Raw genomic sequence first — 22,791 nt, 5'->3', positions numbered from 1 at the left:
TCGCAATCCTAGGTTTGACTGTACTATTAACAATTACTATCCTCCGGTTGCATACACACCGTTATCTGTCTGAAACCGCATTTTACATTTAATATTGTAAAGAAATGTACAATACTATATTACTATTTTATACGGTAGTTGTAATCTTACACTCAGTGTGATAATTTCTGGTGATCACAAACACAGGCACAGTGTAAGCGGCAGTGGAAAATCTAAAGCTTCTCTTTATGTTGGACCATCCCCACGGAAGCAGCTGAGCTCCACAAAGCTGACATTGAAATACAACCTTAATATGTTTACCATATTGCCCAAAACCTGTTTTGTGTGTTAAAAGTCAACTGTGGGCAACCAGAGTACATTTTGGTTGTACAAAGCGCTGGCGTAGACGGAGGGAAACCAGAAAACAGAGAAGTACGCAGGACAGGATGCCAGTTCATAGCCATAAGTGCTTTTTTGATTAAAAACATACAATGATTTTAATGGGAGGAAGACTTGACGGCACAATAAAATACAAAAATGTGCATCCACTACACAGCAATTAACATTTTTACAACTCAGCAATAGGCTATATTTTTCCTAACATTAAGCTGCATGCTGGAAAAAAATCTACACAAACAGGACGTGTCAAGAAGGGTGTAAATGATTTTCCAGGCACCATCCCCAGCATCCACCAGTTAGTAGAAACCATGACACAACATCAAAGACCCGATAAGGTGGGTGAAGTATTACATTGAAGGAAAAAAGTTGGGATCACTTAAGACAAATTTTCCCAGATTTATTTTATTCAGAAGTGCAATAAGATTAATAAATTGCAATAAGATTAATAAATGGATGCAATACTTTCAGATCAAGTGCAAAAAAAACCACACCGTTTGTATATTGTTAGTATTCAATAAGCAGTCCATCAGCTTAACAGTTTTGTACTTGACCTCTCAAGTCGAAGAAGACCAAGGGAAAGTTCACCATTAAAAAGTTGCACTGAAGCAGGATGGGGGTCATGTGCAACATCTGCAGCAAGCGGTTCCCAAATACCCCTTCCTTCAAACAGGGACACATCTATGCTAAGCCTCTAAGAGGAAATCACAGCAGACCTTCGAAAGGAACAGAGTACCCCATTAGCTCCTTGGGTCATGACCTGCTGTCCACCAGCTGCAGTGCCCACCGCTCTGTGCACCAGTTCAAAAAGTTATGGAGGGAGAGGAAGAACTGGTACGTCTGGTGGGAGAGTCGTTTGGATGACTCCATGCAGTTCTTCCAACTGGGATCCACGCTCATCTCTTCTCCAATTTTTTAAATTTGGCCTCTAAAAAAGAACATGAAGAACATTCGGTGACTAGCGGTTCTGGTAAACACATCATCCATCCATCCATCCAGAGGGGTATAGAGCTTAATGCAGGCAGTACAGAGCACAAGGCTGGGGTAAACCCTGTGCAGGATGCTAGTCCATGGCAAAACACACACATACACTCATAGCTTAAGGGCAATTTAGAGACACCAATTAGCCTAAAAGCATGTTTTTGGTCTGCAGGAGAAAATTCAATATTATAATCCTACGTCACTCAAAAAAGTAGCCAATAGCCAAATGAGCTGAACAAGAGCAAATTCGTGTACCGGCTAACCATTCACAGAGTAGCTGACGTGCCTACAGGATAGAATTGTGCATGTCTTTGTGGGGGGTACACACCAAGCTTTTTGGAGTAGGCGTCCAATTTGTAGGCTGCTTGCTCCAGTGCCGTGACCTGCTCCTCGATCTGGTTAATCTGGTCAAGATATGGCTGCAGGCTAGCATCTTGATTGCATGGTCAAAGCCACGGTCAGCAAGCCCCAGGAAAGACAGAATGAAAACAAGCTATCTGTACCAGCTAATCACTAAACACAGCTCTTTCACAGAAACTCAGCAGCTTTACTGCACACTACAGATAGGGAGGAGTCAGACAGTAAGACTAACGCCCAAGTCTTGGGTGAAAAGATATTATGTCAGTTAGGACTATTCGTTAGACTTTATGCAAAACTACATTCTGGCGAATGCGTCTCCTTAGCAGGTCTCACATTTCTGATTCAGATCCTGAAGGTTACGACTGATGTTTATGGAGATGTCTTTCATTTCCATGTACTTCAGGCTGGTGAGCTTGTTCATGTTTTCAAGGAGCTTGTAATCCTCACAGGTGGCTGGGAAAGGGCCATCAAAAATATGGACATATATAACGACTGACATGTAAGATGCTCTTCAAAACATTGTAACATTCATATACATTATATAGACGTGAAATACGGTTTTATAACTTATATGTATTGTATTGTCACACATGTAGCAAAAGCAGACACCTGTGAGCTCTCCTTGCAAAAAGATGGCCATCTTGTAAAACATATCCTTGCACAGCTCGTTTATGTCCGGCTCTGCTGGTTCCGTGGCCTCTTCAGCCGTCTCGACTCCTCCGTCATCTGCGAAAAACAGCATGTGGGATGTCAAGCGCGTGCTGACACAGAGCTGGACAAGAAGTTTTTATGCGAACTAGAGATTATTTCTCCCTTAGAAGATTTAGCATGCAACTGATCGTCCGTGGTCCAACTAGCAATTCACACGCAACCAAAAATCAGTGAAATCAACTACTAAATTTATTCGGCCAGATTAAAAATCCATCCCACAAGCATATCTTTGGTAGACTAAATAGTACTCGTGATTTTGCATCATAAATGTGTAGCTACATTTCAAAACGTGCAAAAATGTACAAATACGGTAAATTGCGATTGCATCCTGTGTAAGTTGTTTCAGTGGCTGATAGCAATGTACAGTAAATAGTATAAATGGTAATTCGCGGATTAGTCGTATTGTTTGTTGTAGTTGCAGTGTGAAAATGTTAAGATACCCCAAGCTTGTCAGCTGCTAATTTTATCCACTCACTCATGGGCGTCACCGCCATTAAATCTGAGGGGAACGCGTCCCACGCACGTTTCATAATTATTCGTTTGGACCCCCCACATTTAACATAAAATATTAGTTTTATGCCAGTGTGCCCCCCCCATTCAAAATGCTTGTGACGCCCCTGCACTCACTATTGTTGCCAGGCTTTTTGGATGTAGATACGAGAGACTTGGGTCCACTTTCTAAACCATCTGAATCAACGGCATGTCCCAGCGGTTCCGTATCCATCTTTGCCCCGGGTTCGGATGGACGTGCAGCGATCGCCGCGACATCTACATCGCCAGCATCCACCTCGCTAACCGCCATGTTCGAGCTCGGCCTGTCACATGACCGGGGTGCTATTCACGTGACGGCAGCTTCGCCCTCCTAGCATCGTACGATTGGACAACCGCTGTTGTGCCCGCCCTCTTTTAAAGGGACCGCAGCCTAGTTTAACAATTTAGCATCGTTGCGATGCTGGCGATGAAGAATGAGCGATTCTTTGATGTACCGCCTAATTTAGTTTGATTATACCGACATTATAATTGTTAATGCATACTAACTGCGTGAATTAACGGTGGCAACACTGACAACGTGTTGGTCTTATCGTGCATGCATGTGGTTTCCCCATATTCACCCTTAAAAGGAGGTGGGTCGTAGGCAGCGCGTAGCGGGGGAAGGCAACGCCTGCTCGCTGCCGAAGGGCAGCCTATCGCGACCGGGCGGAGGAGAGGGGCACGGACTGTAAACATGGCGACGTGCTCGGGCAGGAGTGCGCGCTGTAAGCTGCTGCGCTAGCAAGCGAGGCGCCGACGAACGTGAACAATGGAGACCGAGGAGGAGCAGCACATGACCACACTGCTCTGCATGGGCTTCCCGGACCCCGTCGCCATCCGGAAGGCTCTTCGCTTGGCCAAAAATGACATTAACGAGGCGGTGGCTCTTCTGACGAACGAAAGCCCCGGACTCGGATACGGCTACGAGCCGATGGAGAGTGGCCCTGCCCCGGGGCCCGGATCCGGTGGGGACGGAGAGAGTGGTGGCGGTCGCAGCGGGACCGGTACGGGAGGATTTGACCCACCTCCCGCTTACCACGACGTGGTGGAGGGCGAAGTAAGACGGAATCGCCAACCGTGCCCATATATTTGGCGCGGGCTGTCATTTTGTGCGGCTTTAATGAGCCGATTTGAATGCATACGGGCGGCGCGGCGCGAGGCGGCACAGCGGGCTGTCACGAGAGCTGAGGGGCGCGAGAGCGCGGAAAAAACCTCAGTCACACCAAACCCAGCACGAGGGCTCCAGCGGGTAACCGGTTATCATAACTAGGATAAACTAACCAAAGCGCCCCGCTGCTTTCGTTCACTCTGCGCCCGGCTTAGAACAGATTGTTAGCACGAAGGCTAACAGTCACCGTGCGCCTGTATCCCACCACCACACTGGCTTTCGCCATCTCTGTCAGTCGCCCGCTTGCTGCCTGTTTAGTATCGTGTTGGATTTTTTTTTTTGCCTGTTAGCGTTTGAGGTACTAGGTGGGTTGTTAGCTTGGTGGACGGAGATGACAAGCTGTTTACTGTGGTCCGCTTATGGCCTTACCCGCCTGCAATAGCCTCCTTAAAAACTTGAATGAATGATACTTGTAGTAAACTGCCTGCCTGTCTATCAATTTCTAACGCATTTTATTTATTTGGCTTTTACATGTTTAAATGGCCAGTGATGTGTTTTTATGTAGTGGGATTGTGTCAGAAAGTAGAGTTTTTAATTGGTCGAAGGACCATTTGTAAGCTTTCCTTTCTGAGGAATTGTGACCAGGGCTGCAGTCGCAGGCTATGTTAGATATGTAAATCCTGTCTTTGCGCTTATTGGTTAACATCCCGTCATATTCGTCGTCTTCAGGTGTTCGCCCCCGTTTTTTTACATCTAAAAATGAATTTTCTAAGATTAAATTATTTTCTTGATAATGCCACGCCTGTTTTAAGCGACATATCTGCCACATCTAGGAGCATATTGGCCTGTGTGATTCTGCCAGGAAGGTGGGATGGGTTATTTAAAAACTCATTTTTTGACGTCTTAATTTTCCATGATCATTTTCTCTATTTCTGATTCCGGCATTCCCTGATATTGCATAATTGAGTGTAATGGTTATTTGTGACGTGCTGTGACGTGTGGTTTGAAGCATGCATATGCATTTGTTGTTCCATTGACCTGTGCTGTCCGTCCTGCCCTTAATGTGTTCCTGTCCCATGTATGCATGATGTCATCCAGGCTCAATGAGCTGTTGGTCTTCCCTTAGATTGCTGTAAAAGGGGTTTCACACATGTGTGTTGGTCTGACTCATTGTCTCGCCCTTACAGTTCTGTTTCTGCTTCGGGAAAGCGGAACAAGGACCATGACAAAATTTCTTGGTGTTCCTTTGCATCACCAAGACCAGGCTTTTTATGGTTTCTTAGGCACTGAGTTTTAAGCTCCCTAATCGCACTTTGCTTGGAACCATGTTTGTTAGTTTAATGTATTTTACTGGACATCTGTGCCTTGAAATGGGCACCCTTGAAGGTTTACTTCTGCTCGAGACTTGGTCGGTTACCCCTGGCAATAACATGACATGTAAGTCCCAGGTGTTAGTCTTTGAGAGCCCCATCTAATTATAGCACAGTTTGGAGTCATAGTGAAACTTACCAGTGCTCACTGGAGGATTGCAATGCACAATAACAAACAAGCTGTGGAACCTCAAGCCATTTTTGATCTTGAATCCTGATAGATACACAACTTCTGTGGACGACTTTTGCAGGTAATGTGGGAATGGTGGGAAAATGTCATTCCTACCTGGCTAAAAAAAGTCTTATCCCAGAATGACATTTATAAAGTACAACTGGGCACCTTGTTCTTAGAGCTGAACAGATCAGGATGTGCTGAGCTGAACATCATAAAAGAAGAGTTCTTCCTGGACTAGATGTAATGCTCTGGCCATTGGCTGTTTTATCATTCTTTCTCTGGAATCTCGATTTGCTTGATGCCTTTGGCAGCAAAGAATGTGTCCATGAGTTGTGTTCAGATTAACATTAAGGATGCTTTTGTGCCTTTGACATCAGCTTTGTTTTTGGATTTAAATTACTGCTTTCAATTTGCCAGCAGAGATGTATAAGTACGAACACAGTTCTGACTGTGATAGCCAGATGGAGAGAAGTCCAAGACACCTGTAGATTAAAATGTGTGTCGTCTTATGTTTCAAACCTAATAAAATTGTGCTTTGTTCTGCTGTGACATGAACAGGGTAAGGGATTAGCTCGCCTCCCATTTTGAAGATTTAATTGATATTTGTTCCTCTTAAGTTTTAAACAGTTTTAAGCGTTGCACAGTTTTGTAGCCTACAGCAGACTGCTTTTTCTCAGCAGTTATACCTGCCCTTCTATTATTTTAAGAGGAGCTTTAGGGCATAAACAAAATTGTTCATGCCAAGATAACTTTGACGTGTAGATTTGCATTTGACTCTATATGGCTGCTTATTGCTGACATTAGGGCAGGCCAGATTTTTTGGTACACTAGCTGCTTGGGACCAAGACTGAAGACTTGGAACAGGTAGAGCCTATGTAAGACTTGTTGGCACCTGGAGAAAAGGACAACGTATGTATTTCATGAGTTGTTATTAATCAGATTCCGCTCTTGTATTTACAGACCTGGGGTAAAGGTGGACACCCTCCGCCTTTTGCTTTAATGTGAGGTCTGTTTAAATACCAGTGGTGTAACCCTGCCCCCCAGTACATGTGACAATTATCGTTTTAGGTCAAGGCTCTAAGAAATTGTGAGTAAATAAAGGCTTGCATTCAACACTGTTGTTGGCTTGACAGTCTTTTTTGCTCCTTGACACTGATGTCCCAGATCATGACTATCACACTGTTAATTTTTTAGTTTGTCACGTTTTGTGACTGTTTTCATCTGGTTTAATGGAAGCTGTGTCCTGTAGCATTTCCCTTTGACTCCCTGAAATGGCATGGGCACCTTTAAGATAAACGGTAGCACTCGCTGCATCACAACTTGCAGCTGTTCAGCTGGGCTTCCAAAACTGAGGCGAAAACAAGCAGCCCATTGAAAACAAACTCGCGTGTCCCACGCGTTTTGGAGCATGGCCTGTTTTTTTTTTTTTTTTTTGGATGCGAAATGCACCTCTGCTGAGTAGCCAGATTCACAGCGGGCCCTTGAATGGGACACAACCGGTCGGCACTGTGAGCGCGCCCAGAAAATGCCGTTCAGCGGAAACAGTACAACAGGTCACATGGTCTTCTGTGTGACTTCGAATATAGTCAGCTAAATGGTCAGTTGGAAGACATTAGGCAAATTGAGTGCACTTTTGAGAACAGTGCTGCAAGGAGGACACATCGAAAGGGAAAGTGTTATGTTGGAATTCTGTGTACAGCAGAATATTTTGATCTTTAAATGTGTGCTTTTACAAAAATAACAGAATTGTTAACCTGCACATAAAGAATGAGCTGTAGAGAAATTAATGATGTGTGATTTTTGTTTAGTAATGTCCCATGTATCTATATAAAACCTTTTCATTGGACAGTTACAGCTTTCTTGAATCTCAAACTGGGCTTGTCACCCAATAGTCATGTGTCATCAATGAGAAGAGTCTGTTAATGAACAAAGACCTTAAAATGTGCCTCTTGTGGAAAATGCACAGGTCAGAGGTATAGGATGCATTTTTATTGGTTTTAATGGGTTTATAAGCTTGTTGAATTCATCTGGAGAAGTACATCTATTAGGAACTGGATAATTCCAGGTCAAGTGTTGAGGTCAAGGGAGAATATCTTACTGGCAATTGTAGGACCACAGATGTTTAAGGGAGAAGTGTGATAAATTTCAGGGGAAATGATCTTGGTTAATACTTGCATTAGCATCTGTGTAACTGGGTTCTTCCTCTTAGTTATTTCTTGCCTTTTGTGATATTTGGTAACATTTGAGTAATATCCCTTAGCCTTCAGACCTCCTTATTGACTTAACGTACATTTTAACCAGTATATGATCGCAGCATAATCTTGGCCTTGTGGACAGTTTGCAGCTTTGTGTGTCCTGTGCTTAAGTAGCGTTACTTGTTTTGTACATTATTTACAACAGACCTTACTCTCGGCAGTGGCCCTTGTTGGTCAGTATAGTCGTTTCAACAACTTGGTCTAATCTAGTGTAAGTGGGAGGCTGCAATGACGTAAACTCATAGGCCACCCTCATCTGCTGCTGTTTAAGGTCCAGTGGTACTAGAGTAAATTACCCCCTAGTAACCAACTCAGGAATTCTTATTGCGTCTATTAAACAGTAAATGAAGATGAACAGACAATACAAAACATTATTAAAGAGCTAGCTACACAAAATGGAAGGGAGTACAGGGAACAGACTACCTGCACAGCATCGTAGTTCATAAGACAAGGCCCTGTTTAAGGGGCTCCTTAATTGCTACCTATTTCTTCCTAAAATGGAGTGGAGTGCTGGCTCTGAGGCTAGGGGTCTGGGCCAGCAATCGGAAGGTCGATGGTTTGAATTGCGTGAATACCTGTGTATTCTACTCCATTGGGCCCTTGAGCAAGTCCCTTAACCTGCAATTGCTTAGTCTTGGGTATGACATTATGCCATATGTTAATCTACATCCAGCCCTGCAATCAGGTCCTCCAAGTTACAGGGTAAATTGGGAGGTTGGTGGCAGGATTGGCACTCCAGCCACTGGAAGAAACTGACACTGTTTCATTTTTAGACTTGTGTGGTGCTGAGGTAGGGGGCAGCATGGCGGTGCAGTGGTTAGCACTGTTGCCTCACACCTCTGGGACCCAGGTTCGAGTCTCCGCCTGGGTTACATGTGTATGGAGTTTGCATGTTCTCCCCATGTCGTCGTGGGGTAAACTCCGGTTTCCCCCCACAGTCTAAAAACATTGGAGTCCAATAATTGGAGTTGCTAAATTGCCCCTAGGTGTGCATGTGTGAGTGAATGGTGTGTGAGTGTGCCGTGCGATGGGCTGGCCCCCCATCCTGGGTTGTTCCCTGCCTCGTGCCCATTGATTCCGGGATAGGCTCCGGACCCCCCGCGACCCAATAGGATAAGCGGTTTGGAAAATGGATGGATGGATGGATATTGGCTGATCAAAGCAGACATGTCCTAACTTAAACTCAATATGGCTACTGGTAGCATTTTTATTATCTAGGTCACTACAGACACATTTCTTGTGCATCAGGCACCCCTCAGTATATGATGGCACATGAGTCCTCAAAATGTCTGTTACCATAACATGGGGAGTGCCTTGGGGAACTTATTGAGCTCAACTCTCTTGGCTTCCCAGGGGATTGATTGTGATTTGGAGGGTGTTTGTTCCAGTTTGGCCCCCAAAACGACTCTTCACGGTTTCTAAGGAAATCGTGACAAGTGCACTTTGAATAAGCCAATAGCATTAATAAACTTCTCAAATTTGACTGTGAATGTCGTTGTCGTTGCGTCCCCCCCCTCCCATCTGGACATCAGCACGCACTGCAGAGTGATCTTTGGATTTGCATTAACCATCAACTTTTTGAAATGCTGGTTGTCGTCCGTGAGCCTGTCTGACATTGGAGTCCTGGGGCCTGTGTTATGAAGCAGGACTTTATACCCAAGTTTAAATGCATTTCATGTTCATTCACTTGTATTGAGCCCAGGCTACCTTAAACCTGACAAGTTATGTGGCTAAGCAAGAAGTCCTGCTTTTTTATACTGGCCCGTTGTTGAGTTGTATTGACTCAGCCAATCAAAAGGCAGAGTAAATTAATAAATGAAGCAATTTGGAAAGCTTTACTGCTCATGTGGAGTTAAAGAATACCTTGAAAGATCATTGTCAATTGGCATAACTGTACGAAAAAGTTAAATGCTTCTTACTGTTATTGTTGCAATTTACCAACCTTCTAGTTTAATAATAATGGAAAAGTTCTGCTTGTCAGTTTGATGAATGCTTGGACATGACGTTGCTCTATGGCTCTGTAAGCAGTGTAACTTACTGTGTAGTCATACTGGACCTCGAGGTTTAACACCCTGTTCTATGGCTGCCGTCCCTTCAGCAAAGAAGTAACGATGAAAATGGCAACTGCTCGGATGGGAACATGGAGTTTCCAACCACCAACCTATACGAGCTGGAGGGTCGCGTCTTCACCGACCACTGGTCCATCCCCTATAAGCGAGAGGAGTCACTGGGCAAGTGCCTCATCGCTTCCACGTGCCTGGCCAGACTCGGTAAGTCGGAGGCTAGGAAAGATATACTGCTATGTATAGATATGGCTTGTGTTTAGTTTTAGTTATTTTTCACAATGCCTCACCCCTGACATGGTATGCCGGGGTATTATTGAACTTTATATTTGTGTATTATAATAACATGGGACACTGTTTGTTATAGCGCTCAGCAATTGGTGTTAGAGTGCTTACAGCGGAGATGCAGTAATTCTCTTTTTCGTTTCCCCCCTTTGTCCAGGTCTTGCTGATGCCGATGAAAATTGCAAGAGATTCATGGACAGGTGCATGCCAGAGGCCTTCAAAAAGGTAAGAGTGGCCGCCAGCCTGGACAGCCTAGGTCAGCAAAGGTTTACAGAGCCGGTGTGGCGTGGAAAGCTGCGCGCAGTGCTGGGCTTACAGACAGATCACTGGGTCTGATCCCTCAGGGGGGCCGTTTCCTGCTCTTGGTGAGGAAATGGGTGCTTAAAACTATCCAGGACATATTCAACTACAGGAATTTGCAGGCAGAATGAAGTTGGTAAGTCCTCTGTTTGTCTGGATAAAGAATAACTGATGGCATCTCTTCTGTCAGCTGCTGACTTCTAGCGCTGTGCACAAGTGGGGCACAGAGATTCACGAGGGCATCTACAACATGCTCATGCTGCTGGTGGACCTGGTGGCGGAGAGGGTCAGGCAGGAACCCGTCCCCGTGGGGTTGATGAGCGTCCTGACCATGGTAGGTCTTGGTAGGGCCTTGGCTGCCTGCTGCTGGTGCAAACTGATGTATGTTCTCAGTAAATACCTGCTTGTTTAAATATACACCTGGTTCTCAGCACTAAATTGTTTCTTGTATTGCTGTAGACCTGCATTTCCTCAGTAAATACCAGCCTCTATGAATAGAGACTTGAATGCCTGTATGATTAGGGCAAGGTTATTATTGTTGAGAAATACTGAAACTGAAACGATGACAAAAGCATTTCGTTAATTTTAATCAAAACTGAACTAAAAGCGCCGGACACAAAAAGTGAACAAATTACAAACTACAGCACTAACAAAAATGAGTTGAAATGAAAATTTGTGATTTTCCATTTTTTAATTGTGGATGTCAGCAGTGTTATTTGGGTTGTGCAGCTTGAGGGAAAGAGCACAACTAATTTAAAGTTGCAGCTAAGTTGCTACAACAAGCATGTTTAAATGGAGGTTGAGGAATTTGACATCATGAAAAAGAAAAGGGACCAAAATAGGAAATTAATGTTCAAAGTAGATTTTATTTATTAAAATGAAATGAACCAAGCAACAAGGTTTCCTCACTTTTCCCCTCCATCAGATTCCCCGCGAGATGCTACCCGACTGTTTTGATTTTAGCTGTGAATTCTGGGATTCTGTGTAACGTCACAACCGAAGCTCTCGCGTTGTTTACGACCAAGAAGAAATGTTATAGGTCCCCTATTAAAATGTTTTGCTCATACTGATCTCCCATTTAGGAACTAAAATCGAAACAATCAAAGAAATAATAGTGTTAAAAACATAACGTGCTAACACATCTAAAGGAACACTCTGAGCGATTTGGTCACTCAGACTTAAAAAGAGGGAGAAAGCCCTGCTTCAGCTGTATATTGAATATAGGATGTCAAGCCGGTTGTGGGAATTGGGTCCTTCTACTCTTCTGTAACATCCCTGAACCAAAGTTCAAAGTTGGCCAGTGATAGTCAAGTCTGTTCCTTGAAGAAATGGACACTTTGGTTTTTATGGTTGTTCTCTAGGATGAGGACGTTAAAGCTATGCCATGATTACATTATGGCTGCGTGTTTTCATTCAAGGGCTTCTTTTTAAAAACTGAAACTAAATTATGAAGCTCTGTGAAAATACAAACTGAAATACAAATGAAATCAAAAAATTTTATATTTAAAATAATTTGAAAAACTGGAGCTAGAATTACCTCTGAATAGAGACCTGCATTTCAGCAGTAAAGTCCTGCGTGTATAAATAGACAGGCATTCCTACATAACCTGCTTGTATGGAGAGAGGTGTTTCAGCAATAAATACCTACATGTATGACTAAACTTTGCAATTGTCCAATAACTCCCTGCGGGTATGAACAGAGACTTGTATCCATCCATTCATTTTCCAAACCACTTATCGTACTGGGTCGTGGGGCGTCCGGAGCCTATCCCAGAAGCAATGGGCACGAGGCAGGGAACAACCCAGGATGGGGGGCCAGCCCATCGCAGGGCGCACACACACACCTTTCACTCTCACATGCACACCTACGGGCAATTTAGCAACTCCAATTAGCCTCAGCATGTTTTTGGACTGTGGGGCAGAGTCTTGTATTTCCTATGTAAATAATGGCCAATAGTAAAATGGGTTAGGGTGAAGTTGTTTGGCTCAGTGTCTTATCCAATGGCTGTAATAATCATAATTATATGGAAAATGACTAATGCCAAAGTGGGCTACCTGTGTCACCTGATAGTGGATCTGTTGACTGAGATATCTGATATTTTATATGGAAGGAGAATGCTAATGCTATTCAGTTCCTCCCAAGGTTTTGTTGCCTCCTCAGCAGTAAAGCGCTAGTCTGTGGTTTTTCTTTTCATGTAGGCCTTTAACCCAGACAATGAGTACCACTTCAAGAACCGTATGAAATCTTGTCAGAGGAACTGGCTCGAGGTGTTCGGTGAGGACAGCATGTTTGCTGTCTCCCCCACATCCAGCTACCAGAAGGTAAGAATGACTGACTCATTTCATCCATTCCTTCTCACCTCTTGGGGCAGGAATAAATTTGATTTATTTTGCATTCACATTTATCATTAAAAAAGGCAGCTCTTTGAAAACAGAGAGTGCAGTTGTTCATAAAATTTGCTGAAAGGATTATTAAACCAGCTGTGGAGGTGGACAATTCCACTGCGGAGTCTGCTGCCGCAAGAATAGTTTTGTTTAGCGAGGCTAGATGTGTCTGATTTAAAACTTGGCGCAGCTAGTTCAAAACCAAACCTATACCCACAGGCTCTTTGGCTGGCTGGCTGAAATGATGCAGAATATTTGAGAAAATTGGGAACCTGTACATTTCAAAGTTTGCTTGTTAGTACTTAATTTTGGAGGGGGGGGGGGGTGGCGTCATAATACATTGCAGGTACAGTAAAATCCTGTTATAGTGGACTTGCTTATAATGGAACATCGTCTATAATGGACGAGGTCCACTGGTCCTGGCCGTGCGCCTTTACATCTAAGAACATGCAGAAAAAGCATCGGATATAGCGGACTCCCATATAACGGAATTTCGCTTATAACGGACAAACAATTTGGTCCCCAGGGCCTGCATGTTCGGCTATAACGGACATGCAGGCTCCGCCTATAAGGCACGCGGTGTGCCGGTGATATCCAGCACAGATACGTAGTTGGGATTATTAATAGTCATGTATAATATAATAATCTATACCACAAGTTTGTCTGCTGGGGTGTGGCATGAGTAAATGGTGCCCTGTAGTTGTGTTCTGGGCTACAGCAACTCTGGATATGACAGACTCTGGATATAACGGACTGTTTTACCAGGTCCCTTGAAATTTGTTATAGCTGGATTTTACTGTACTCATGTAAATTCTTATACCTGGTATAATATGCATTTGTGTTTACCACGCTTTCGGAGTTAGTACTGGCCTTTATGGACTGAGCTGTGTTTGTGACATGCTGCTGAATTATCAAAGAGCCGTTGGAATAAAATAAAGGTCCTTTGTCTGCTCTCCTCAGGAGCCGCATGGCTGGCTAGTGGATCTGGTCAACCGAGTAAGTGCTTACTCATTATAAAGTCTCCCCCTTAGCTTGGGCCCAAGTGCCACTGTGGGTTATCTTGAGTAATGTTACACCTGTGAAGTAGAATGAAATATCCACAATGTTCTTTGCCATTATTAGCTTCTTAACGAGGCTCCAGTCGGCAGTGTTTGCAGAGACGCTGGCTAATGCCTTATTAAATAGCTCTTTCTTCCCCTGGGAAAGCCGTCTGTTAATCTGTGACACGTGCTTCAGCAATTTCTTAAGTGGTTTCCTTTGCATCCTAGTTTGGCGAGATGGGAGGATTCACTGCAATCCAAGGCAGGCTGAATGCTGAAGAGATCGAAATCGGGGTAAGTGGTGCATCTGTGTGTGTGTGGGTCATCTATGTATCACATTGTGGGGAAACCTGTTATTTTGACCTTGTGGACATTTTTTCAGTCTTATATTTTCTTCGGTTATTTATGGTTAAGTTTAGGGCTGGTTAGGAGTTAAGGGTGTCATAGTTGTGATTAAGGTTATGGAAATGAATGGAGAGTCCCCACAAAGATATAGATACCTAATCTGTGTGTTGGCGTGTGTTCGTTAGAGTGGGGGTGTTTTTAATTTTCCGGTGCACGAACAATGGGCCGTGGTGCTATTAAGTCTCCAGTGTGACTCCCCAGTTGCACTGTGAACCAGTTAAAGCCGCCACATGCCGGAGGATGTGAGAGACGGCAGCAACGTCTGCGATCACGGTTATGGGCTGATGCGGGAGCGCAGCGCACTGCTGCTAATACTCTATGTAAATTACCAGGTAAAGGGAAACGGACCAAGTGCCTATGTGTGTATGGTGCCCTGCTGTACAGATGTCGCCTAAAATCAAATAAGTGCTGATTCATTCTGTGCTGCGTGCCTTCAGCTGAAATTCATGCCTGCAGCTATTGTATCTCTGAGGACTGTAGTGTTATATTGAGAAAAGTTTTGCTTGATGTTGATTAGTTTTACAGAGAAATGTGCCTTATTTTTAATCTGTTCAGTGACCTGACTCGCAAATGTTTTAAACCTTAATTCATTTGGTTTGGCAGCAATATCCCTGTACAGTTAGACAAACAAATGTAACCATCTTCCCCCAGTTACGTTCGTTTTACATCCTGTGTTCTGTAAAAACGTCCCTCCCTCGTCCGTTTTTTATTGCTGCAGCTCTTACTCTCATTGATGTACGTTAAGGCCTCTGTACAGGAAGATGGGTTCAAAACTCATCGAAAGAAACACACCGTAGTTAATGAGGCCGTAAGTGGGTGGATTTGCCTTTGCCGATCTGAGCGGGTGTCTTGAGGCGCTCTTAGTCTGAGTCATCTTCCGAGTCGTGCGGCCTACTCAGGTGAAATTCTTCATGGGGACTGGAGGCTCTATGGTGGGGGGGGGGGGGCTTTTCCTGATATTTTGTCTGCTGATTATAACCATGCAATCTGTAGTGCTGGGTTGCGTTCCTGATGACTCCTGTGCCGTCTTGGGCAATTGAGCATCACTAGTAACCTGCAGTGAATGAGATGATGCCTGTGAAACCGCTGCCAGTTCAGCAGGCGCATTGATTGGTAACACGGCACATGACCATAAGTGAGGCATCTGCCATAAGTGACGGATGGAGAAGGAGTCATCTTAAAGGGTACATGCACCGAATGTCAGTGTGTCTGGGCTGGCTGTCAATGTATCTGTCAGTGTGTCTGGCATGACTGTCTGGCTGTATGTAACTGGTGTGTGTGTGTGTGTGTCTGTCCGTCTGTGTGTCTTGCCTGGCTGTCCGTCTGTGTGTCTTGCCTGGCTGTCCGTCTGTGTGTCTTGCCTGGCTGTCCGTCTGTGTGTCTTGCCTGGCTGGCCGTCTGTGTGTCTTGCCTGGCTGGCCGTCTGTGTGTGTGTGTCTTGCCTGGCTGGCCGTCTGTGTGTGTGTGTCTTGCCTGGCTGTCTGTGTGTGGCCGGCCTGGCTGTGTGTGTGTGTGTGTGTGTGTGTGTGTGTGTGTGTGTGTGTGTGTGTGTGTGTGTGTGTCTGGCCGGCCTGGCTGTGTGTGTGTGTGTGTGTGTCTGGCCGGCCTGGCTGTGTGTGTGTGTGTGTGTGTGTGTGTGTGTGTCTGGCCGGCCTGGCTGTGTGTGTGTGTGTGTGTGTGTGTGTGTGTCTGGCCGGTCTGTCTGTGTGTGTGTGTGTGTGTGTGTCTGGCCGGCCTGGCTGTCTGTCTGTGTGTGTGTGTCTGGCCGGCCTGGCTGTCTGTCTGTGTGTGTGTGTGTGTGTGTGTCTGGCCTGGCTGTGTGTGTGTGTGTGTGTGTGTCTGGCCTGGCTGTGTGTGTGTGTGTGTGTCTGGCCTGGCTGTCTGTCTGTGTGTGTGTGTGTGTGTGTCTGGCCTGGCTGTCTGTCTGTGTGTGTGTCTGTCTGTGTCTGGCCTGGCTGTCTGTCTGTGTGTCTGGCCTGGCTGTCGGTGTGTGGCTGGCTGGCTGTCGGTGTGTCTGGCCTGTCTGTGTGTGTCTGGCCTGGCTGCTTGTCTGTGTCTTGCAGTGCAGGCACTGCCTCTGTGTGTTTCAAATCTTCATTGAGGCACACTCTGCTGTCTAATAGGTGAATTCCTTCAAGGTGTTTCTTCAGTACACAGTCCCTTTTGGCCATGTGTGACTACTAATACAAAGAAATACCCTCCCAGAAGTGGGGGAGGATGCAGTTATGTTCGGCTGTCCCCTTTCCTTTCCCCTACTTCTCTACGCCATTTACATTACCTGGGTGCTGTGTGGCTCAGCGGCTTAGGTTGCTTTGCCTGTGATTGGAAGGTCGCAGGTTCAAATTCTGTGGTTGGACTCAACTTTCACAGCTGTATGTTGCTTTGGATAAAGGTATCTGCTAAGTTTAAATGTCTGTGACCTGGTATTGTGTACATGCGTGTTGGGGTACCGGCTGGACACTGTCCTGGTGAAGCAATGCCTCACTCTTCCTGTAGGATGTGTCTGCCCTGGTCCAGCCCCTGGGCGTCTGTGCCGAGTACCTGAACTCCAACCTGGTGCAGGTACGACCTCATGCGTCCGAACTCCAGTTTTCCTGATACTTCCTCAATTCGGGCTTTTATAGTCACATTTAATGTCGTCTTGCTAGACCCTCCTACTGTTTGTGGTAACAGATTCTGCTAAAGGTTTATACCCAAACTCTGACTTCAAACCCTGCTTTTAAAAAGGCAGTGATATATAGTTGTATTCAGCCAAGGATCATTTATAAGTTATGCAATTATTCATTTAATTTGTACAGCTGTATGCTAGTGGTTTTGACATGTAGTGGGAGCGAGGTGCCTTTTCATGACATCTGACTGTGGGATTCTTCCCAGCCCATGCTGGATCCCGTCATCCACAAGATGATCACCTACGTGCAGAACCTGGAGGAGAAGGATCTGAAAGACAAGGTAGAAATGGGGCTCAGACACACACAGATACATACAGAGAGAGACACACAGAAACGCCTGTTTAATGCTGCTCAGCTACTAATGCCCCTTAAGATGGGGGTACCATGCCAGCACATGAGCCATCAGGGTTTTTTCCTACTGATCGGTGGAGTCCTCATTCAAACCCATGTGACGGGCTGCTGCTGAACTTTTTGATGTAAACTTTTAAAATGCATTCAGTGTCTGTCCAGCTCATGAGGTTGTCTGGCTGCTGGGAGGCGTGTCTTCCGATCACGGCATCGGTTGCCGTAGTGACCGCTCTGATCCCCTCCCCCTTCCCGCACAGCGCCTGGCCAGTATCCCAGAGCTACTGTCGGCCATCAAGCTGCTGTGCATGCGCTTCCAGCGGGACCTGGTGACGGCTGTGGACGACCTGCGGCTGGACATCCTGCTGCGCATGCTGAAGACGCCTCACTTCAGCGCCAAGATGAACTCGCTGAAGGAGGTGGGCCTCCGCAGAATCACCCCCCCATCCCAGGCCTTTGTGACACACCCACACACACACACACACGCACTAAAAAGCAAAGTAAAACCTCCGTTTTGGCCATAGGTGACGAAGCTGATCGAGGAAAGCACTGTGTCCAAGACTGTGAAAAACGCCATCGACTCAGACCGCCTGCTGGACTGGCTGGTGGAGAACTCAGTGCTGTCGATAGCTCTGGAAGGTAGACCCTCCCCTGACCCCGCCCACATGAACAGCATCATTTGAAGTTCTGGCTACTTTACTCAATTCCTGTGTGGTACCAAAATGGAAATCCGGCATTTTGATTACAGCTGAAATATAAAGGCAGTGACTAAGTATTGTAACAGCCTGCCTGGAGTCTGTTCCATCCCTCTAGTTTACTGTGTTTGGTTTTAATTCAAACCCTCCTCGTCTGTAATACAGGGCCGAAACATTTATCTCCCCATGACATGCCCCCCCCCCCCCCCCCCCAGAGCTATACCTTTGATGCATTCGCTGCTCGATCGATGTTCTCGTTTATATTTAATGTTTCACATATTTACTGAGGCTGCTTTTCTGTTCTGTAAGCAGAGTGTTTAGCCTGCCAAGAGGTTTCCTGTTTCATAGCCTCTTCCTGGTGGAATAACCATATTTCTGCCAGGATTTAAACGGCTTAATGCGCATGCTTTTGGAAATAATCGCATTCTTGGTGTAGGTTACTTGTTGCGTTTTGTTGATTTATTCAGCTTTTGTTCAGTATTCATTTTTACCCTAACATTATCTATATCCAGAGGCTTATCTCGGTAATGTGTTCATGCATGCTGCATTTGCTGTGAAGTTTGTTTGCATTGGATAAAGCGCCTTCTCTCGCCCACTGTGCCATTCATTTCTTTTCCATTATTCTCCCTCCCTCACAGGGAACATAGATCAGGCGCAGTACTGCGATCGCATAAAGGGAATCATTGAACTCCTGGGAAGCAAGCTTTCCCTGGACGAGCTCTCCAAAATCTGGAGGATACAGGTCTGTGCTCTTCCCCCGAACCCGTGACCTGCCCGTTCGCGCCTGGCCACGGGGTCCCGCTCATCCTCCACGTGATTATTCTGCACGGGCGGAGGCTGCCATGTACAAAATGGCAGGCGGCCCGCAGCATCTATGAATAAAATATCGCTTGACTTCCCGCTGTGACGGGCTCGCCGACTCATGTTACCGTGCTGTTGGCACGCGCCTCTTCAGAGCATTCAGCGAGGAGAGTTTTAAAAGGCATCTCCGCATAGGCGTGCATCTGCGTCTTTCCAGAGACATGCCGATCCGTCTTGCCGGAGTGTGAGCTACTCTGCCATCCCATAATGCAAGCGGTGTGACTGTTGTTCCCAGGCAGTCTGTGCTGTGCACTGCGGGATCTTCGTTCTCCTTGGGAAGCTGTGAATTACTTTCATTCCTAATGTCCTCAGATACTGTACGCATCTCGCTTCTTCCAGCTCGAGTCTGCTTCCCATCCTCAGAATAGGGTGGCAGGTAGCACGTGGGTTAAGTGCACTGACCTCTCTCTCAGGGTGGGCCCTACTGTAGAACCTTGAGCAGTGACCCAAATCCCTCTGCTCTGTAAATGGATAAAATCGTAAGTGGCTTTGCAGCTAAGCACCCATTAATTTAATGTAAATGAGAATAATGGAAGGTTGCCCTGAGTGTTTCTTCTTTAACACCTTAAGCTTGATTTAGCGACCGCTGTTCACAGTGACTTTCTCGGATACCAGCTCGCCTCATGCCTGTTCTTAGACCCGCTTCCTGTTCTGTGCAGGCCGGCCAGTCTTCCACAGTGATTGAGAACATCCATACCATAATCGCAGCTGCAGCAGTGAAGTTTAACTCCGATCAGCTTAACCACCTCTTTGTCCTTATTCAGAAGGTAAGTGTGTTTGTACAGTCCCCTGACGAGTCTTTGGGGTGGTTGTTGTAGGTACCTCATGAGCAGTAAACGTGCCTTTGAGTCCGTCATTTCAGTTTTGGTCATGAATCCCGATATGCGGGTCAGGAACTAAGATGACTTTTTCTTTTTCTAGAGCTGGGAGGTGGAGAGTGACCGGGTTCGACAGAAACTCCTCAGTCTAATCGGCAGGATTGGCCGGGAAGCTCGCTCAGAAGGCACGACAGGCAAAGTGCGTGTCGTGGTTTTTGGGAGACCCTCAGACGACACTGTCATTGGACGAGTGGGTGTCGTGTGCACAGCGGTATAACCCCAGTGTGTTCTTGCCCAGGTGTTGGAGGTGCTGTGGGAGCTGGCTCACCTCCCCACCCTGCCCACAGGCCTGGTGCAGCAGGCCCTGGATGAGCATCTAGCCATCCTGAGCGACGCCTACGCGGTCAAGGAGACTGTGAAGAGGAGCTACATCATCAAGTGTATTGAGGACGTCAAGAAGGTAGGCAGTGTGGGGCACGTCGGGTATCTCGGTCCTGATGTGGGCCTCGTGTCACTGAACGCAAGATCCCCTCTGGACACCACAGCAGAAGTTCCCTGCTCAAATGATTTGCTCTTGGCCTTTATTTTGAAAAGATCTTGAGTATGATGTCAACCTGAGCCGTGATACTTGAGGAAGGGATATTTTGAGTAAGGAATGCAGTTTTGGTGTCATTTAATGCTAATGATTGTACTTTTCTTTAAAATACTCAAATGTACATGGACGTTACTCTTTCACACTCTTTCCTCCTTCCCATTAGCATCACAGATAATTTCCTTTGCACAATGAGCTAGCAGGGTAGAATTGTAGTGGGATCAGTGTAAATGAATTTCCAAGACTTCACAGTGTATCTGCTCCCTGTGTGCTGGCTTTCTTCAGGAGTGCCCCCTACAGGTTGTCACCCTTCATTGAAAGCATGTATACCATATAGACTGTCTAAGGCTGTCTGCAGGCTCCATTCTAACCTTACTACACTTCACTCGACCTTTGGGGCCAGCTTGCTTTTTCTGGCATCCTGTAGTTGGTCAGATTTTTCCAGAGGCTCTGCAGTGTGCTAATTCCCCACGCCTCTTATCGGCATTTGCGCAGACTGCTGGGTATGCCCCCGGTTGCCTTCACCGGTCTGTTCCCTGAGGAAGCAATTGAAAAATAGTTTATTTTTTTAGATACAATTACAAGAGGAAACAAAATCTTCCAGTGAGTCTCAAATCTCTTTTCGCACTGGTTCCTGGGGCAAGAAGAAGCCAGGCTCTGTGTTCAAAGTAAGAAACTCCACTGGGTTGCTGTCAATCAATAGCTTTGACCAATCAGCACTCCCCGTCCAGTGCGGCCTCCATCACGGTGTCACTTGATTGTGCAGTGGGCATATGATTAGGATGACAGAGTTGCCTTCTAACTGACCTTTTCCTTCTTGTTCCTTTTAAATGTCATATCGCTGGGACTTGATGTATGATCTCTTGTCTTAATTCGTTTTAGAACATTGTTGTTTCTATTTGAGCTTTTTAATAAGTAGTGAACCTTAAGAATATGCTCAACTCAATTTACTAATGACCATGTGCAGTGGTACATGCCACTATTGTCCTTGAAGAAGGGCAAGTCCAGCTTATTGGGTGTAATTTTATGACACGTATGTATTTTAATAGCTTGTCTAGGTATCCAAAGCAAGCATTTGTTTGAGTTCAGATATGTGCACTTTTCAGCGAATCATCCAGATCAGCAGGCATATTATGATCAAAGTTTAATTTGGTACACCTTAGAGTTTTGTTCAACAAAGAGGGAATTTAATCATGCTGTCTTGTTAACGGATTAAAGGAAGGATTGAAGATGGTCTCCCCCTGCTGGACACCATATGAGCAGTTGACTCCTGTGCTCTGAAGCTTTAAGCTGGAAACAACAATGTTCTAGTGCGTTTGGTGATTTCCCAGCCGCTCACAGTGACGGACTGGCTTTGCTCCATGCTGGGGTTCCTGGTCTGTTGAGCCTTCAGTGTTTCCTTGCTGACAGTGACAGTCCCGCCATGCGTGCGTATGCACATGCCTCTCTGTTCCAGTCCTCCCAGCAGAGCAGCCCCCAGGTGGTATGGGTGGTACCAGCCCTTCGGCAGCTCCATGAGATCACCCGTTCCTTCATCAAGCAGACCTACCAGAAGCAGGACAAGGTGGGACCTCCGCCGCTGCCTCCTTGTCAGAAACACTGTTAACATTACCACCTGGCATTTGTTTGTTCCCCTTTCATGTCTCTTTCCCTCCTCCACTAACAGAGCATCATCCAGGACCTGAAGAAGAACTTTGAGATTGTCAAGCTGATCACAGGGAGCCTGGTGTCCTGTCACCGCCTGGCTGTGTCTGTCGCCGGGCCTGGGGGACTGTCAGGATCCACCTTGGTAGATGGCAGATACTCCTACCAGGAGGTATGGAGCTCATATTACAACGGTGGGGTAGGATGCTAAGAGGCTCAGGCTCGTGGTGGGTTAGGGTGCCAGGAGGCTCATACTCGGGTCGGGGCAGTGGGGTAGGGTGCCAGGAGGCTCAGGCTCACGTCGGGGCGGTGGGGGTAGGGTGCCAGGAGGCTCAGGCTCACGCTTTGAACGTGGATGTTAGGCTACTGTTCCCACTAGGACAGCTTATGCCATTCTACTTAATTGGCTGCTGTCCCTGTATGAGCAGCAGTGAGGTTGCTGAGCCTTTGAGCAGTGAGCAGCGTTTCCCCAGGATATTGTCCAGGTGCCTTAATAACTGTGTAGGGATACAACCATCTGCTAAGTGACTAAATGCAACATGAATGTCATTGTGTGAAAGTACAGTGCAGTTCTGGATCAGACTCTAACCCAGCCCTCTTCCCCCACTTTCCCGCAGTACCTGGAGGGACACCTGAGGTTCCTGGCTTTCTTCCTGCAGGAAGCCAGCCTGTACCTGGTGTGGAACCGTGCCAAGGAAGTGTGGGAGTGCCTGGTGACCAGCATGGATGTGTGCGAGCTGGACAGAGAGGTGCGTTCGCAGGACCTTCCCTGGCTGAATTGCGGCCTTTCCGGGGGCCACGCTCCAGACTGTGACACGCCTTT

General features: G+C 46.2%; 2 protein-coding genes across 3 annotated transcripts in view; one reads left to right on the top strand and one right to left on the bottom strand.

Annotated features, from left to right (window-relative positions):
- Positions 1 to 446: 446 nt before the first annotated feature.
- Positions 447 to 3,273, bottom strand: bloc1s2 (biogenesis of lysosomal organelles complex-1, subunit 2). Its single transcript, XM_048988566.1, has 5 exons — positions 3,055 to 3,273; positions 2,326 to 2,442; positions 2,050 to 2,169; positions 1,685 to 1,789; positions 447 to 1,303 (listed from the first exon to the last, which is right to left on the bottom strand). Exons 1-5 carry the CDS (start codon positions 3,227 to 3,229, stop codon positions 1,272 to 1,274), a joined length of 549 nt encoding a protein of 182 aa, XP_048844523.1. The 5' UTR covers positions 3,230 to 3,273; the 3' UTR covers positions 447 to 1,271.
- Positions 3,274 to 3,418: 145 nt separating this feature from the next.
- Positions 3,419 to 22,791, top strand: part of usp24 (ubiquitin specific peptidase 24) — a 39,598-nt gene continuing 20,225 nt past the window's right edge. Inside the window, exons 1-19 of one of the 2 annotated variants that reach the window (XM_048988563.1) lie at positions 3,419 to 4,015; positions 9,965 to 10,136; positions 10,372 to 10,439; positions 10,705 to 10,848; positions 12,714 to 12,836; positions 13,860 to 13,895; positions 14,168 to 14,233; positions 16,841 to 16,906; positions 17,219 to 17,293; positions 17,619 to 17,777; positions 17,883 to 17,997; positions 18,692 to 18,795; positions 19,574 to 19,681; positions 19,836 to 19,931; positions 20,031 to 20,192; positions 20,897 to 20,992; positions 21,781 to 21,888; positions 21,991 to 22,140; positions 22,586 to 22,717. In XM_048988563.1, the coding sequence (XP_048844520.1) occupies positions 3,728 to 4,015; positions 9,965 to 10,136; positions 10,372 to 10,439; positions 10,705 to 10,848; positions 12,714 to 12,836; positions 13,860 to 13,895; positions 14,168 to 14,233; positions 16,841 to 16,906; positions 17,219 to 17,293; positions 17,619 to 17,777; positions 17,883 to 17,997; positions 18,692 to 18,795; positions 19,574 to 19,681; positions 19,836 to 19,931; positions 20,031 to 20,192; positions 20,897 to 20,992; positions 21,781 to 21,888; positions 21,991 to 22,140; positions 22,586 to 22,717 (2,268 nt within the window). In that variant the 5' untranslated portion in view covers positions 3,419 to 3,727. The remainder of the gene's footprint in view (positions 4,016 to 9,964; positions 10,137 to 10,371; positions 10,440 to 10,704; positions 10,849 to 12,713; positions 12,837 to 13,859; positions 13,896 to 14,167; positions 14,234 to 16,840; positions 16,907 to 17,218; positions 17,294 to 17,618; positions 17,778 to 17,882; positions 17,998 to 18,691; positions 18,796 to 19,573; positions 19,682 to 19,835; positions 19,932 to 20,030; positions 20,193 to 20,896; positions 20,993 to 21,780; positions 21,889 to 21,990; positions 22,141 to 22,585; positions 22,718 to 22,791) is intronic. The other variant, XM_048988564.1, reaches the window with a different exon arrangement.

This window comes from Brienomyrus brachyistius, chromosome 21 (genome assembly GCF_023856365.1).
Source record: "Brienomyrus brachyistius isolate T26 chromosome 21, BBRACH_0.4, whole genome shotgun sequence".
Classification (NCBI taxonomy): Eukaryota; Metazoa; Chordata; class Actinopteri; order Osteoglossiformes; family Mormyridae; genus Brienomyrus; species Brienomyrus brachyistius.
Note: the sequence above shows the minus strand (reverse complement) of the source record. Positions and strands in the feature narration are given on the sequence as shown.

Excerpts from the sequence above, each read along its gene's own strand:
- bloc1s2 (XM_048988566.1), bottom strand. The coding sequence starts at position 3,229 with ATGGCGGTTAGCGAGGTGGATGCTGGCGATGTAGATGTCGCGGCGATC. Across the intron at positions 2,443-3,054 it reads CAAAAAGCCTGGCAACAATA|ATGACGGAGGAGTCGAGACG; the intron begins GTGAGTGCAGGG and ends TGTTTTTCGCAG. Across the intron at positions 2,170-2,325 it reads TTTGCAAGGAGAGCTCACAG|CCACCTGTGAGGATTACAAG; the intron begins GTGTCTGCTTTT and ends GCCCTTTCCCAG.